Here is a 17,344-nt window from a genome sequence, read left to right as displayed (position 1 = left end):
TAATAAGCCCTTAGTGTTCAGCCTTGTGCTTGTGGTCATGGAACGCCTCGGTTCCAGCCGTGGGTAATTGGTTTTTGAACACCCATTTGAACAAAGACTAAAGCTGGCCATAGACTCAAATATTCGCTCGTTTGGCGACATCGCCAAACAAGTGGATCTTTTCCCGATATGCCACTAACCGCATGGCTATATCGGGAGTAATTCGAACGTTCAGCCATATGGCCGAACGATCAACTTACGATACGCCAAGGGGCTCCGACGGTTAAAAATTAAACCTTCCTGATCGATATCGTGGCCAGATATCGATCGGGAAGACCCGTCGGAAGCCCCCATACAGGGGCAGATAAGCTGTCAAATTCGTCCAAATGACCGATATCGGCAGCTTTATCTGCCCGTGTATGGCCACCTTTAAACTTGACCTAACAATATACCAATATTTGCGCTTTCCTTTTTGGTGATATTATAATGAGTTGTTCCATTTTCCCAGGAGCCACTACAACAACAGCTTTGATTTCCTTCTCTGCTGGGCTGAATGGAAAGAGGGAGCCTTATGAGGTTGGAGTCATCCATTTTAACAACATTTTGGTCAACGATGGTGAACACTATAATCCATTAACAGGTAATGTGCACATGAACAGGTTTTATGATAAGATATCAATGCTAGAGAGAACTGCAATACTTTGTTTCTTTAAAGGGGACCTGTCACCCAGACATAAAAAAAGCTTTAATATTAAAGTCCTTCTAAAATTAAACATGAAACCCAGATTCGTATTTAATTAAAACTTTCATACCTCTTATAAACACATTTAAAACTCTCAGCTGTCAATCATATACTACCTGCCCTGCCGCTATGCCTTTGGCAATTACTTTCGCTTTTCATTCTACACTTACTAAATGTCTCTTCCCTCCGCACATCCCGTGCCCTCAACAGCTTATTTTGTAGCCAGTGCGAGGGCATTGGCATCAGGTGCCCCATTTTGGTGCATAAACACGCTTTTGGCATGATCTAAAGCTTGTCTTAATAACAGTGTACACAAAATGGCTTGACATGTTTTACTTGAAATGTGCGGATACACTCAATTAAATAGTTATAAAAAAACCTTTATGACGTGGCTGCTACACGTGTGTAAATATTAATATCAATACCTAGAGGTGAGAATTTGCTTTCTTCTACACAAACATGCTTACATATACATGTGCTAAGAGTTTGACTAATCGCTTTTACTTTCCTGTATGTATGGTTATTAGTGATGGGCGGATTTGTCCCGTTTCCGTGACACTGAGAAAAATTTGTGATGTCAATGGGCATAAAAATTATTTTGACGCACATAAATTCCGACTCCCGTGACAATTGTTATACGTGCACCTATTTTGGGCAAATGCATTACAGTCAACGGGCGTCCAAATAATTTTGATATTCATGCTCGCAACTATGCTGATGCGTGCCCAAATTTTTTTGATGCGGAAGATTTTTTTCTGGCAAATTGTTTGGCAGTTTCGCAAATTGATTCGCCAGCGGTGAAACATGGAAATTCACAGCGAATTTGCGCCTGTCTAATTTATTCGCCCATCACTAATGGCTATTGTTCAGCTCAGTTTCATTTCATTCAAATGTCATGAATCCCAATTCCAGGCTTACTACTGACATGTTCCGTAGAGCCCTTCTGACTTTAAATAAGAATTTTCTTTTAGAACAGCAGCATATTTTATATTCACTGAATGCGTTTTTGTTGTGTCCTTTAACCAGATCCTTATTTATCCAGCTGCCAAGAGAATGTACTGTACCGAGGATGATTCACCAATTAACTAATAATTCAGGCAAATATGAAGCAGGACTGACTGCAAATATGCGTTTGTTTAATACACAGCATGTAATGACGCACCAATGTTTGTAACTAGTCCTGCTGCAAGTAGGGTTGCCACCTTACCAGTATTTTACCAGCCTGGCCGGTAAAAATGATTGTTGATCCCAATGTTATTAATAGGGAAAAAAGATAAATATATAGGAAGGCCGGTGTTTTTTCCAGAAAAGGTGGCAACCCTAGCTGCAAGTCATATTTTAATTAAGTAGTTACTTATTAACACAATGATCTGTAAGAACAAGACTGATAATATGCACCAACTAATGTATTTATTTAGTTGAATTTAGGTTCTGTCGTCTCTCCCTGACAAGTCATAAAGGGTTAGGGGCCGATTCACTAACTTCGAGTGAAGGATTCGAAGGTAAAAAAACTTCGAATTTCTAAGTTTTTTTTGGGCTACTTCGACCATTGAGTGGGCTACTTCGAACTTCGACTACGACTTCGAAGCGAAGGATTCAAAGTAAAAATCGTTTGACTATTCGACCATTCGATAGTCGAAGTACTGTCTCTTTAAAAAAAACTTCGACCCCCTAGTTCGCCATCTAAAAGCTACCGAAGTCAATGTTAGCCTATGGGGAAGGTCCCCATAGGCTTGGCTAACTTCGATCGTTGGATTAACGATCGTTCGATTCGAAGGATTTTATCATTCGATCGAAGGAATTATCCTTCAATCATTCGATCGAACTATCTGCGCTAAATCCTTCGACTTCGATATTCGAAGTCGAAGGATTTTAATTCCTAGTCGAATATCGAGGGTTAATTAACCCTCGATATTCGACCCTTAGTGAATCGGCCCCTTAATGAACTGGCCGATTTATGCAGATATGTTTGGGGTGTTAGAGCTCAGTAACATTTCTGAACTCTAGAATCCCTCTGGATCAATAATCCCCAAGTGGGATGCAAGCAATAGTTTTCCTGTCACCATCAATACTACTTGCTTATAAATATCAAGCATTAATAACTCACCCCCTGGATTTATGAGTAACAGCTAAAATGACATATGCAGAGGTCAGTGTCACCTCAATGGAAAGCATTAACTTTACAGCTCTTTACACTTCTCTTTCGTAAATCAGCTGAGATTACTATATTACTTAATAGTATTTATCCCCCAATGCTCTAGAAGCACTAAAACAGTCAATGTATATGTAACAGTGGGGGCAGTTTATTTAAAAGGAGAATGTTTGGTAATATTTTTGTTGCTCTTTGCAGTCTACTGGGGGAATGTAATAAAAGCGGTTGTTTAATATAACTTTTTGTAAACCCAGAAAGTATTGTGTGACCCTTTTCAGCGGTGGAGAAAAGATTGGGGGTTCTACTGTTTGCGCCAGTGCACTGTGCATGTTCTACACTATCTCACTGCAGATGGCTCCATAGGCTCGAGTACTGGTTTCATTCGTAATTAGCCAATAGAAAGATTGCGCAGCCCCCAGCCCAGCGTGACAAATTCAGAAGATCCCTTAGCTGTGTCAGAAAGTCGCCTTCACTAAGGGTTCGCTGGGTTGGTGGTGGCTTTGAATATTTTGCATGCAGCATCTCTTCATTGATACTGACACGTTCCTATGATTTTTACAGGAATGTGTTAGTATCTCTTTAAGCAGGTCTTAAAAAATACACTATGTGCAGCGTCAGACTGGAATGTATAGGGCTGCCGTCTCAGAAAGCCCAGTTGCAGCCGCCCTAGCGACAAGCTGACCCTCCGCCCTTCATGTACCTTTTTAACTTTTATTTCCTCCAAGTGGAAGTGATGGGTTGCAGAGGAGCGGTCACAGTTTACAAACAGGGAGAAGGCCTGGGTCAGTGGGGCCCACCTAGTATTTTCCCAATGTCTCACAGACCCAGTCCGACCCTAATAAAAAATGACATTGTTTTATGTCAAGTGTACAATATTACACTGTGAAATACACATTTTTGTTCAGATTTATTCAAATGATTTTTCCCGTTTATGACCCCTTAGGCTTTTAGCTATCACAGTCGAAGTAATAATCTATGTAACTTATGATCACTCATGCACTCCAGCAACAGTGGAGGTCAAAACACATCTTTCTGCCTCCCACCGCTCCCGATACTAATTAATATGACGCAACAACGTAGCAGGGACAGGTTGACCTTGGCACTAAAATGTTAACTTGAGTGTTTTGGTATTGAGGATCATCTTGAGTGCCCAATAGGGTAGTATAAGGAGTGATGATGGGGTAGATTCACTGTTTTCCACCAGGGGCAGCAACATTCAACAGGACTATTATGCTATAAGCCTTAGAACACAGCCAGGGCTGGGTTAAGTAATATTGTGCCCTAGGCAATACTTCTGACTGTACTCACTCCCCCATGCGTGTCTGTAGCAAAAAAACAAAACACTAAAAGACACAGGCTTTTCTTCTTTCTAACCTGCAAAACTCTCTGCTCCTGCACCATGTGCCTACCCCTAGTTCCAACCCCGATCTGTTAAAAGGTGCATTCACTTTTCAGATGAATATAGAAGTTAGAATTCAGCAAATTATGTAGTTCGTTTTAATTCCTTAATTTTACTAGTGTATTCATAAATGTGCGTTTTCCTGTGGAGTCTATATTTAAATAAAAAAAAAGGAAAAGCTCATTACCTCATCTGGTGAAATATAGGAATTCACCATGCGGGAACACTTAGTGGGACATTAGTGCATGAATCATCAATTATTCGACTGCATTCCATCTCTGTCTGTGTGCAGTGCTGGCTGATCTCTATACATTACAAGGAGGGGGTAAGAATTTAAGAACAAGAACAGAAAAGCAAGCGTTTATGCAGTGGTTGTGTGGATCTGATTTCTTTGGAAGCTGTACTGTTTAAAGGAACAGTTACCTAAGCCAGTGGGATTTTTATTGTTGATTAGGAAGCATGTAATCCTTTCCCAACAAACCCAAGATCTGGTTGGAAGATTATCCAGGCTTTTAGACTAACGTCTAAGCCTTCAGTCATTAAAAATATACAGAACCTACTCTTTTGCTGTTTCTATAGATCATTGTAATGAGGCCACATCACATACAGGTATGAAACCTGTTATCCAGAACGTTTGGGACCTGGGTAATTTGGCTATTCCTACCTTAAGGGCAGAGACACACTCTCAGATTCGGGGAGATTAGTCGCCCGATAACAAATCTCCTCTTCTTTGGGGCGACTAATCTCCCCGAACTGCCTTCCCAGCAGATAGAATGTAAATAGTCGGCGGGATGGCACTAGGAGCACTTCGTTTTCCAAAGTCCTTGTGAGGCAACTTCGGAATACGAAACGCTCCGAGTGCCATTCTGCTGGCAATTTACATTCTATCCGCTGGGAAGGCAGTTAGGGGAGATTAGTCGCCCCGAAGAAGAGGAGATTTGTCGCAGGGTGACTAATCTCCCCGAATCTGAGCGTGCGTCTATGCCCTAAGTCTACTAGAAAATCATATAAATATTGAATAAACCCAATAGGGTGGTTTTGCTTCCATTAAGGATTAACAACAGTATATTTTAGGGACCAAGTACAGGATACAGTTTTGTTATTACCAAGAAAAAGAAAATTTGGATAATTTGGATAAAATTAAGTCTATGTTTTGTAATTTGGAGCTTCCTGGATAATGGGTTTCTGGATAACAGATCACATACCTGTACTATCAGAAGATTTTAAGATAGACAATCAGATTGTGTATAAATTGTCCCATGTGTGGCCAGCCTTACTTCTTCTGGCGTGGATGGATATTTGGTATAAAGAATTATTGTATAACATTTCAGTTAGATAAGAACATAAGAGGGCATACCCTGAAGGTGAAGAATGGGTAGTTCCAACATCAGCAAAGGAATGGACTTTTTACAGTTAGGAAAAATAATGAATTTCAGTGCAGAAGTCTGCTGGAGCAGCACTATTAACTGATGAGTTTTGAAAAAACATGTTTTCCCATGACAGTATCCCTTTAAATAGAAAGATATGTACCGTATATACTCGAGTATAAGCCGAGTTTTTCAGCCCCCAAAATATGCTGGAAAACTCTACCTCGGCTTATACTCGGGTCAAGCGTGAAAACGGTCGTCGGCGCCTAAGAATAGTCTCCAAGAATATTTCTCTGGCGTCCAAGAATGGTCGCCGGCATCAAAAAACGAGACACCGGCACCTCCAATGGGAGCAGAACCCTCAATTTTTTGATTGAAACTTACCAGAAGCTGCTGCATTTCTCACCCTAGGCTTATACTCGAGTCAATAAGCTTTCCCAGTTTTTGGAGGTAAAATTAGGTACCTCGGCTTATACTCGGGACGGCTTATACTCGAGTATATACGGTACTGTACCTAAGAATATGCCCTCAGAAGCTCCCCTCTACCCTTTTTTTGATTTACATGCTCTGGGCTTCTGTCACTTACCTGAACTTAGGGAACAACACACAACATACAGTACATCTATATTATATTAAACATACATTGCTCTTTGACAGTTAATTTAGATATAGTGCAACATATAACCCAGTACATTCTGCAGAAGAGTTTATAATCAGCCCTGTAGAATCGTACTTCATTTTATCCTTAAGTTCTGATTGTTTCTAAAGGCTCTTATGGGGGAATATAATAAAAGTTGCAAAGAGAAAAACAATTTGCGCAAATAATTTGCATTTTGAAATGTAAAATTCTTTTTTAAACTGTTATTACATTGCAAATATTTATTGCACATTGTGAGTTTTAATTGCACATTTTAAGAAGTGCTTGAAGGTCTCATAATCTTTTAGAGCACAAAAGCTATATTAAACTAAAGGCATAACTCTTCGCATTGCAAATTTTTTTTCCCGTTACCGACTTTTATTACATTCCCCCATTAGTCTTCCAAACACCTTGATAAATTCACCATGTATTTTACACCGTTTATTATACCGTTTTTTGGTGTTTATCGTTTTACACAGTATGATAAAATCTACCATGTGATTAGCTGCTGTCTTCTTGTTTATTTGTACTTTTGAAATCACAAGATATAAACGGAATGGGTTTTCCTCTTCTGTGAATGAATCCCTTGTTTGTGCACTAATAGACTGTATCACAAATGTTTCAAAGCAAAAATATGTTTCTTCATTTTCAGCGTGTGGACTAGTTATACAGTAGTTATACAGCTGAGATCTTTTTGCCAACAATATACTGCTCAAATTCTATGGGCGAAATTTACTAAAGGGCAAAGTGGCTAACGCTAGTGAAAATTCGCCAGCGTGACGTCATTTTAGCACTTCACCGATTTACTAACGGCCGCTGGTGTAAATTCACTAGCGAAGTGGACATACTCTAGCGCTACTTCGCACCTTAACGCCAGATGAAGTTGCGCTCTGTCGAAGGGACGTAACTACGCTAATTCACTAACTTGCGGATTTTACTGAACGTTACCTATTGCGCCAGACTTGACTTCGCCAGCTCAGACCAGGCAAAGTGCAATAGAGTAGATAGGAGGATCTTCAAAAATAGTTGAAATTTTTACAAGTCCCAAAAAACGCTGGCGTCTTTTACATTTATCAGGATGATAGGCTGAAAAAGATTGAACATTTTTTGGGGGTACCCTCCTTCTCCCCTACATTACCTAACATATGGCACCTAAACTATACAGTGGGTACATGTGTAGGGCAATATAACACCTCTATTTTATTTAATGAATGTTTCCCAGGCTTGTGTAGTGTGATGTAGTTTATGCTGCATACACATCCATTGTACTTTAACTTGGTGCCGTATGCAAATTAGGCATCACGTAACTTCACTTTGCTTCACGAATTAACGCTAGCACACCTTCGCAACTTTGGATTTTAGTGAATTTGAGCAGCCCTGGCGAAACTATGCCTGGCTAATGTGGCGAAGCTGACGCTAGCGCATTTTTGGCGCTCAATGAATTTGCTGCTATGTGTATCTAGGGCAACAAAAGCAGCATTTACTCTAATTGCTCTTTGGACTTGTACCCCCCATCCACTGCTTCAGGACGACAGAACCTGTTTTACAGAAAATACCCTCCCATATTGCTCTGCTCTAATAAACAGTATGGACGTCCTTCTTCATATGCAAATAAAGACAATTTGTATTCAGCTACTTGTTTTCCTTTTTTGGCTAGGTATCTTCACTGCTCCTATTGAGGGCCGTTACATGATTACAGCAGTCCTCACTCCTGAACAAGACCATCACGTTGAGGCCATCTTGTCAGTGTCCAACATCAGCGTGGCACAGATGGACACGTCTGGCTACCGAAGAGAAATTCTGGAATATCACAAACCCGGGAGACCCATATGTGGGGGAGTGGGCACTTTCCATCTCATCCTGCATCTGAAATCTGGAGATGAAGTCAGTATTGTACAGACCGGAGGCAAGCTCGCCAGCTCCAGCTCAGACGAAATGTATTCCACATTCAGTGGAGTCTTTTTATATCCTTATTCATCTTCATACAGATAATTTTATTCCACATGAAACAGAAGAGACATTTAGGAAAGATCTTCACTGCCGTTCAGTTGGGGGTGTTAATATATAATATTTACAAATTACTTAATTTGTGAACCGTTGCTTTTTTTCTTCATTCTGTACCCTGATACATTTACATCACCATGGCTATAAATGTCTGCTTTGTGCTCAGTATTAGCAACAGTTTCCTGAACACTTTGTTATAAACACAGCATAGTGCACTGTTAAGGAATGTAAGAGGTTTTTTATTCAATTGAAGATGTTTTTATATATATATTTCTTTTTTTTGTAAATTATCCTGAACTTGTTTAAGCAAGTGCCAACAATATAGTAATTTAATATTTAGTGTCTGATATTTCGTCTATTTCTTCTCACTCTCTAACTGATCTACCCTTGTAGCCAAAGTATAAAGGGTGCGCTTTTACAAATTCTTATATACTGCTGTGACAGATATCTCTAGCAGCCAATCAGCAGTTATGTTTTACTCATCCAGCACAGACAAAATTATAAAGTGAAACATCTGATTGGTCCCTGAGGAGCTCTCGTTGAACTGGGCTCGTGAATCTGTGTTTGGCTGGGTGAAATGAAGTGGGCCAAACATGATGGAGCCAGAAGTTCAGGCAAAGGTCTTTATGAATGGAACAAATATATCAGACACTGTGACCACTGGAAGCACTTACAGGTAGATGTGGCCACAGGTAGACTGGGCTTTCTAACTTGCTCTGGATTCAATTTATCGTAGGCAATGGCGGCAATAATGCAATGGCCACCCTAAAGCTTTATGTATGGAATCAACATTGATGAGGCCCCTGGTGTAGCATCTTCAGCCTAAGGGAGTTGTATAGAAACAGCAAGGGGAATGCATATTTTTGCCATGCCTGCCCTAACCTTATCTGGAGACATAACAGAAGCTTTCATGTGTCTTATTCTATATTTTGTATTTACTGTATTGAAGCATCAGGCATCTACTGTAAATGGGAGAAGTGATTGTACTATACTCGTGCTGTTTACTTATTCTTTCCTTCTAGAGCTTTTGTGGTAGAAATCAGGGATCACGATGGTTTATTTAAATGTTCCCTTTCCTTCTTGCATCACAGAGGAAACAATTGGAAACTGTACTGCCCTCTGTAACCACAGTCTGCAACAAATAATTCAAAGCATATTAAGTATAAAACTGTGGAATCATTCACCACAATAGAAACGTGGCCCAGGTGCTCCTGCCCCAGGCCCTCAGCTCAAGGGAGCGGACAATCCGTATATGAAGCACACATAAGTTGGTGCAAGGCACAGTGGTAGACTCACGTATCGATCAGACCAGGAAAACCACAGACCCACATTTCAAAAAGAATTGAAAAATAATAATGCTGTTACCCTTCACGTATTTGACACTCACCATTTACAGTATATTAGTATCTTCTTCTTGCCAACACTGGGTGTAATACAACCATTCAATAAATTAAAGGCTACCCCCTCACTGAACTTTATTAAAAAGAATATGTATATGTGGAAAGCAAGAGAGCATTATTATTCCTTGAGATAATGGCAAGAAAGCTTCACGATTGCACCAACTTGGGTAAATCACCATATAGTATGTATACCTGCAGATAAACTATGTATATGTATTAAGGCTACTTCAATTCTTTATATTGTGCTATAGAAATTCTGTCTGTGCACCGTAACATGTTCTTCATTATGGAGTGCTGGAGCATTCAGCCAAGATCTGCTGGCAAGCTCTTCAACATGAGTAGAAACCAATGCAAGCTTCCTGGTGGGTGTAAAATCCAGCCCTTAGTGTACAATCACATTGTGGCTTTCCTGAAACATTCTTGCTTGTCTGTGATTATTAAAAACCAAAATGCACTCAAGCCCTTTCTTAGTGACTCAATGTATGTTTTCAGGTTGTCTTTAGTTAATATATGTGTTTGTGGTAAGATACACACCACTGTGATTTAACTGCCTGCTTGCCTCATTGTGCCAACCACTTTGTATAGTTCTGCCATAGGGAAACCCCTTTTCCTGACCTCTACCAAAGCAGTTACACTTTTACTCGTCTATGCATTCCCCCAGGTTTTTTTTACTTTGATGTCAAATTGGAATAACTATTTTAAATATTAAAGATTGAACTATTTTACAACTTGTCTTTTGCATGCTTCTTCCCAAGTCCCAATGATTTATTGATGTGCGCTGGGTTTTTGGCAATACCCTGAAGTTTTTCCGAAAAAAAATTTGAAAATCGGACAAAAAATCCGAAAAAATCGTGAAAATCTGATTTTTGTATTAATAAATAAGCCCAAAAAACCTGAGGGGAGTTTTTTTCAGAAAATATTGAGGTATATTCGGACTTTGATAAATAACCCCCTAAATCTACTAGAAAAAAATGCTAACATTAAATAAGCCCAATAGGCTGTTTTTGCTTCCAATAGGGATTAAATTTACCTTAGTTTGGATCAAGTAAAAGGCACAGTATTATTATTATAGAGAAAAAGGAAATCATTTAAAAAAAAAAATGTGATAATTTGGAGAAAATGGAATCTATGGGAGATGGCTTTTCCATAATTTGGAGCTTTCTTGATAACAAATCCCAATATACCTAAGGAAGCAGAGTACAGAAATGTATGGCTTTTAATCAGTTTTATGAGGGATTAGAACCGGCTATACTTCTTTTTTTTGTTCAAATTATTTTAATCTGTAAAATATCTATTTTTTTGTTTAAGGCTACTCCTTGTTTGGCACTAACGAGGTAGTTAATTACATTACCAGTGCACCCGATGCATAATGGACTCCTGCTAAAAGAAAAACATCAAAACAAAGGGCGAATGGGGACATACACTGGTAATTTCATTATCCAAGAATGCAAAAGGAAAAAGAATGACCCATATTATTTGCACCCCCATATTCATCCGATTCCTCTATATAACCATAAAACTTAACTTTGATTACATTTTAAAATAAGTGCGTCCAGATGAATTAAAATCAGCATAGGCAGTAGCGTTACAGAAAAAACTCCTTGGGGTAAATGTAGTTAGCAGCTATCCAGTCAGCTGGCTTGAGTGCGGCAGTCTCTATGTTCGAGCAATGAGGGCACCACTAAATATAGGCAGCTATGGTGGTGTCTAGCAGTGGTCCAGTGCACCATTGCACCCACTTATTTCCGATTTCCCCACCGCCCCCGTTCCCAATCAAGTGCCCTCCCTACCACAGGTTTCCCCATTAAGGCAAAAGTACCAGCTTTTGCCAAGTGAAACGCGTCAGGTGCAATTTCTAATTTTAGATTTGCTAGGCAGGGCGCCAGTCATAATTAAAACAATAGGCAAAAAGTATGTTCAGCTCAAGCACTATATACACTATATACACTATATACACTATATACACTATATACACTATATACACTATATACACTATATACACTCATGTTGATCCTGCCTCTTATAACACTGGAAATGTAGTAAAATATGTAGAAAAGTAATAAGAACTTTTATTTATAAACAATGCCATTTTTGGTGGCACCAAGCTCTTTTTGGCACAACTTGCTCATGAGTACAAGAGGATTTTTTTTTTTGCAGACAGCTCATTCATTCCTACTGTCTGGCCAACAAAAATAACTAATGATTTATGTAACTCACTGGATAAAGGGAAATAATAAATAGAACTTGAGTATCTGAACAAACATGGGTCCAACCACCAGTGACACGTAATTCAAACACATAACTCCATGGTTACATGGAATACAAATACATCTAATGCAGTACAAATGTAGTTATACCTCCGCGAATACTCTGCAGAAAGGACATGTCTGACGTTTTCATGCAAATCATAGTTATATTGGCAACGTATAACCTGCTTCAAGTAAGACTTACAGTATATGAATATGTTTAAAAATGTGGAATTATTTAAGTCTGTAAAACTGGTTTCCAGACAACAGATCCTATACCTGTATATAAAATGGAAAGGGAACAGTAAGGGGCAGATTTATCAAAGTTCGAGGTGAATTTCTGAATTGAAAAAATTTGACTTTCGAGCTATTTTTGTGTACTTCGACTAGGGAATAGTCCAAATTCGAATTTTGAAATGTATCATGTACTGTCTCTTTAAAAATTCGACTTTGAACGTTCACCATCTAAAACCTGCTGAATTGCTGTTTTAGCCTATGTGGGCCCTCCTAGAACCCATTTGTGGACTTTGACAAATCAAAGGTTTGTTACATAGTTACATAGTTAAATTGGGTTGAAAAAAGTCCATCAAGTTCAACCCCTCCAAATGAAAACCCAGCATCCATACACACACCCCTCCCTACTTTTAATTAAATTATATATACCCATACCTATACTAACTATAGAGTTTAGTATCACAATAGCCCTTGATATTATGTCTGTCCAAAAAATCATCCAAGCCATTGTTAAAGGCATTAACTGAATCAGCCATCACAACATCACCCGGCAGTGCATTCCACAACCTCACTGTCCTGACTGTGAAGAACCACCTACGTTTCTTCAAATGAAAGTTCTTTTCTTCTAGTCTAAAGGGGTGGCCTCTGGTACGGTGATCCACTTTATGGGTAAAAAGGTCCCCTGCTGTTTGTCTATAATTTCCTCTTATGTACTTATAAAGTGTAATCATGTCCCCTCGCAAGCGCCTTTTTTTCAGAGAAATCAACCCCAACCTTGACAGTCTCCCCTCATAATTTAAGTCTTCCGTCCCTCTAACCAATTTAGTTGCACGTCTCTGCACTCTCTCCAGCTCATTTATATCCCTCTTAAGGACTGGAGTCCAATACTGCACTGCATGCTCCAGATGAGGCCTCATCAGGGACCTATAAAGAGGCAAAATTATGTTTTCATCCCTTGAGTTAATGCCCTTTTTTATACAAGACAGAATCGAATTCAATCAAATACGCTATTCCTTTGATTCGAATGATTTGAATTCGGCCGAATACGGACCTATTTTATCGAAAACAGACATATTCGACCCAGTAAAACCTTTTAATTAATTTCGGTTGGTCTTTTTGCATTTCGAAGTTTTTTCAATTCGAAATTTGACCCTTGATAAATATGCCCCTAAGTATCATCCTTGGTCCTCATTCCCACACAAGACCCTCACGTGACCAGCTACAGACAAGACACCATTATACAGTAGATGTTGTAACTATTATAGTATATGCCTGATACTTTCTCAATTTTCTATACTTGTTTCTGTTACTATACTGTATGTATTCATCGTTTTTTAATATATAACACCCCTTGTAAGTGTAGCCTTTGAAGCTCATTTTGTGGAGGAACTGTTTATTGTTATCCCATGTTTCATGGTGTCTCCCATTACTGCAGCACAAAGTTCCCAAGTTTGCCACCAGACCACCAGAAAATAGGCTCCCCATATTATTTAGAAAACTCCATGTGTTGTAAAATGAATACTTTTCAATGGAGGGGTTAGATACTAAATACAGAAAGATTTACATTGTTTCTTGTCTATTACATGTAATTTCCTTTCCCTGTAATAATAAAACAGTACCTTGATCTTGATCCCAGCTAAGATATAATTAACCCTTATTGAGGGCAAACAATATTATTGGGTTTATTTAATGTTTATATGATTTGTAGCAATCGAGATCCATATTACAGAAAGACCCCTTATCCAGAAAACTCCAGATCCTAAGAATTCAGGATATGATTAAAGGGCATGTAAAGGCAAAAAAATAAAACCCCATTTTTACTTTCTTTAATGAAAAAGAAACCTATCTCCAATATACTTTAATTAAAAAATGTGTACTGTTTTTATAAGAAACCTGACTGTATGCAGTGAAATTCTCCCTTCATTTACTGCTGTGGATAGGAATTGTCAGACGGCCCCTAACTGCTGAGCAGCGAAACAATCATACTTATGAACAGCAGGGGGAGCCCCCGCCTTACTTCCCAGCCATGCAGAACTCAAGCAGCTTTGTTTATGACGATCCCTAAGCAGCCCAGACCACACTGAGCATGTGCACAGTCTTAGTCTTGCAAAGATGTTTAACAAAGTTACAAGATGGTGATCCCTGTAGCCAACTTTGAAAGCATAAATTATTTGTTTGATTAGGCTTGTGGTGCAGTAAGTTCATGTTTATATTTAGTATACAAAATACAGCATTTCTAGCCTTATTCTATTTTAGACTTTACATGCCCTTTAAGTTTGCCTAAAATTGAAAAGATGATTAAAAGTACAATATCCCTTTCCATATTTGCTCATTTATTGTTCATACAATACTAGGAAGCAGCCACAATTAGCCTTGTATTCTTCTGCTGTAGGTCAGGGGCTTTTGCTCTTAAAAAGAAGAAGGTGTTTCTAACTTCGACATTGTATAATTATCTTCATGGATGATATGTGCCCTCGGGGGCTGGAAACACGGGCTTAAACATACTAAAAGTGTCAGATGTGCTCCAGTGACGGAGATATATTTCTTTTTTCTAAATGAAAGACTTTGCTGTGGGTAAACGTAAACAGAACTTCAGTTGCCTGTAAATGACCACAGAAATCCAGTAATCTAAAGCAGTGTACATCAGCTGCTGACGGATAAACGGTCTGTATGGGCAATGCGTGTTCCCATTTGGGACCTTAGTTTCCATTGCTCAGTCACTTCAGTGAAGCTGGAAATAAATATATACAGTATACTGTATGTATATATATATATATATATATATATATATATATATATATATATATATATATATATATGTAACTGGTATATATGCAGAGAGAGAGATTTATCAAAGGGTGACAATTTCCACAAGCAAACTCCACAGCTCCATTTCCTATAGAACTCAAACTCCCTGTTGAATTTTGCTGAAGTGCCTAAGATAAATATGGCCCCATGTGATGGATAAGTTTAACTGTATTTCATTGTGCCATGTGGGACTATACTCAAGGAAACATACACGAATGATTAATGCAAGGGAAATTGGCAGTGATCAGTTGTTTCTGTGTTGAGGTGTTCTCTCCCATAGGTACAAACCCACAGGGCAAAACAAAATCCTTACGACTTACTAGGGGTCATCAAGCCATAACATCTGCTCAATGTACCCTGGGTTTATGGCACATAGCAAGTATAATAGCAGAAATAAAAGAGAATAATCTTTTTGGTTTTGGCTCTTCTTCAGGACTAAAACAAAGGCCCAGATTGTTTGGGACATGAGACTATTCATGAAGACTTGGGACCCTACGTTCAATAAAATTGAATAAATAACAGACGTCCAGTGTGCAAGGCTCTAGCTATTATCTACAAATTTTTTTTTTAAAGGTTTTTATTTTGCATTTGTAAACATAAAGCCAAAGACAAGAATAAACAACAAACAAGCTTGACACTTACTTGACTACTGTTTATAATAATTTTGTATGTACAGTGACAGTTTGGAAGCATAGAGGAGCATGTAACATAGTAACCGGTTATCAGCTTTTAGTTCGGGGCAAACCTATAGTTCAGTCATCTGGTAGGGATGCATGAGGGTTGGCATCCAACTAAGGTTCCCATATTTTCTCAAAGTTCCCCTAGTATTGTACGTCAGTTTGATTAGAGGTAACATAGTAAGTTAGGTTGAAAAAAGACACAGGTCCATCAAGTTCAACCTTTTAACTTTTTTTAACCTGCCTAACTGCCAGCTGATCCAGAGGAAGGCAAAAAATCCCATCTGAAGCCTCTCCAATTTGGGGGTAATTAATATTTAATAAGTCAATCCATTGCTGAAGTGTAGGGGGGTTGGGGCTCATCCATTTTATTATTATTTTGGCATAATACTAAATAGACCGTAAAAGTGTTCTGGATTTTTGTAGGGGCACTGCCTCATCTATAATACCCAATAAGCAAGTCTTAGGGGACTTGATTCCAGGAGAGGATAGGGATATATTAGTATAGAGCATGACTTCTGTCCAGTACACTGCCACCCTTGGGCAATCCCATATCAAATGGAGGAATCCAGCTTCTCCCCTGCTGCATTTCATATATAAATACACCAGTTTGCACACCAATTATTAAATATATAACATATATACAGGGCTAACAGCTACTACTGGGGCAGGGCTACATTTTAACCAAACAGCCTTAGGTGGAAAAAGGGGGCCCCTTTACATCTGTACATTCGAGCTGATGTCAGCAGCGTTCCTGCAGCTTTCTAATGAAAACAATGCAAGTTGAAGCAGAATTCTGCAACATTTGTTTTCAATAAAAGAGTGACACAATGCCTTCAAGGGCAAACACTGTCAGAATTAAATCGTTTCTTATGCACAAAACTAAGCAGTAATGTTATGTAAACTGGTGTAGTTATGGGGAGGAGGTTTAATGGTTTACTTTTCTTCTGAAAATGTTATAGTTGCTTTCCTGTGTGTTTATGTATTACTTGGTATCTATGTGACGTGTCCTATTTTGCTGTATAATGAAATTCTCACTAACATTTACTACTACCACTACTACTACTAGAAAATCCTTTTGAAATCTAGCTTGGAACTAGAAGAGAAAGGGTGAGCGATATGACAATGCTTTCATAGATGTGTTATCATAGATAATTTAAAGGGCATGTAAAGGCAAAAAAATAAAACCCCATTTTAACCTATCTCCAATATACTTTAATTAAAAAATGTGTACCGTTTTTATAAGAAACCTGACTGTATGCAGTGAAATTCTCCCTTCATTTACTGCTGTTGATAGGAATTGTCAGATGGTCCCTAACTGCTGAGCAGGGAAACAATCATACTTATGAACAGCAGGGGGAGCCCCCGCCTTACTTCCCATCCATGCAGAACTCAAGCAGCTTTGTTTATGACGATCCCTAAGCAGCCCAGACCACACTGAGCATGTGCACAGTCTTAGTCTTGCAAAGATGTTTAACAAAGTTACAAGATGGTGACCCCCTGTAGCCAAATTTGAAGCATAAATTATTTGTTTGATTAGGCTTGTGGTGCAGTAAGTCGATTGTTTATATTTAGTATACAAAATACAGCATTTCTAGCCTTATTCTATTTTAGACTCTACATGCCCTTTAAGGGTGGTGTAGCCATTTGTTTTCTGTATTCAACTTGCTGTTGTATCCACCAAACTCCGATCCACGAT

At 38.8% G+C, this 17,344-nt stretch overlaps 1 protein-coding gene across 4 annotated transcripts in view; it reads left to right on the top strand.

Annotated features, from left to right (window-relative positions):
- Positions 1 to 15,609, top strand: part of emilin2.S (elastin microfibril interfacer 2 S homeolog) — a 79,401-nt gene extending 63,792 nt beyond the window's left edge. For 3 of the 4 annotated variants that reach the window (XM_018268526.2, XM_018268525.2, XM_018268524.2), the window contains 2 exons: positions 488 to 619; positions 7,934 to 10,405. In XM_018268526.2, the coding sequence (XP_018124015.1) occupies positions 488 to 619; positions 7,934 to 8,268 (467 nt within the window). In that variant the 3' untranslated portion in view covers positions 8,269 to 10,405. 4 annotated transcript variants of the gene reach the window in all.
- The last annotated feature ends 1,735 nt before the right edge of the window (positions 15,610 to 17,344 follow it).

The sequence above is a fragment of the Xenopus laevis genome, chromosome 6S, assembly GCF_017654675.1.
Source record: "Xenopus laevis strain J_2021 chromosome 6S, Xenopus_laevis_v10.1, whole genome shotgun sequence".
In the NCBI taxonomy this organism is placed as follows: domain Eukaryota; kingdom Metazoa; phylum Chordata; class Amphibia; order Anura; family Pipidae; genus Xenopus; species Xenopus laevis.
Note: the sequence above shows the minus strand (reverse complement) of the source record. Positions and strands in the feature narration are given on the sequence as shown.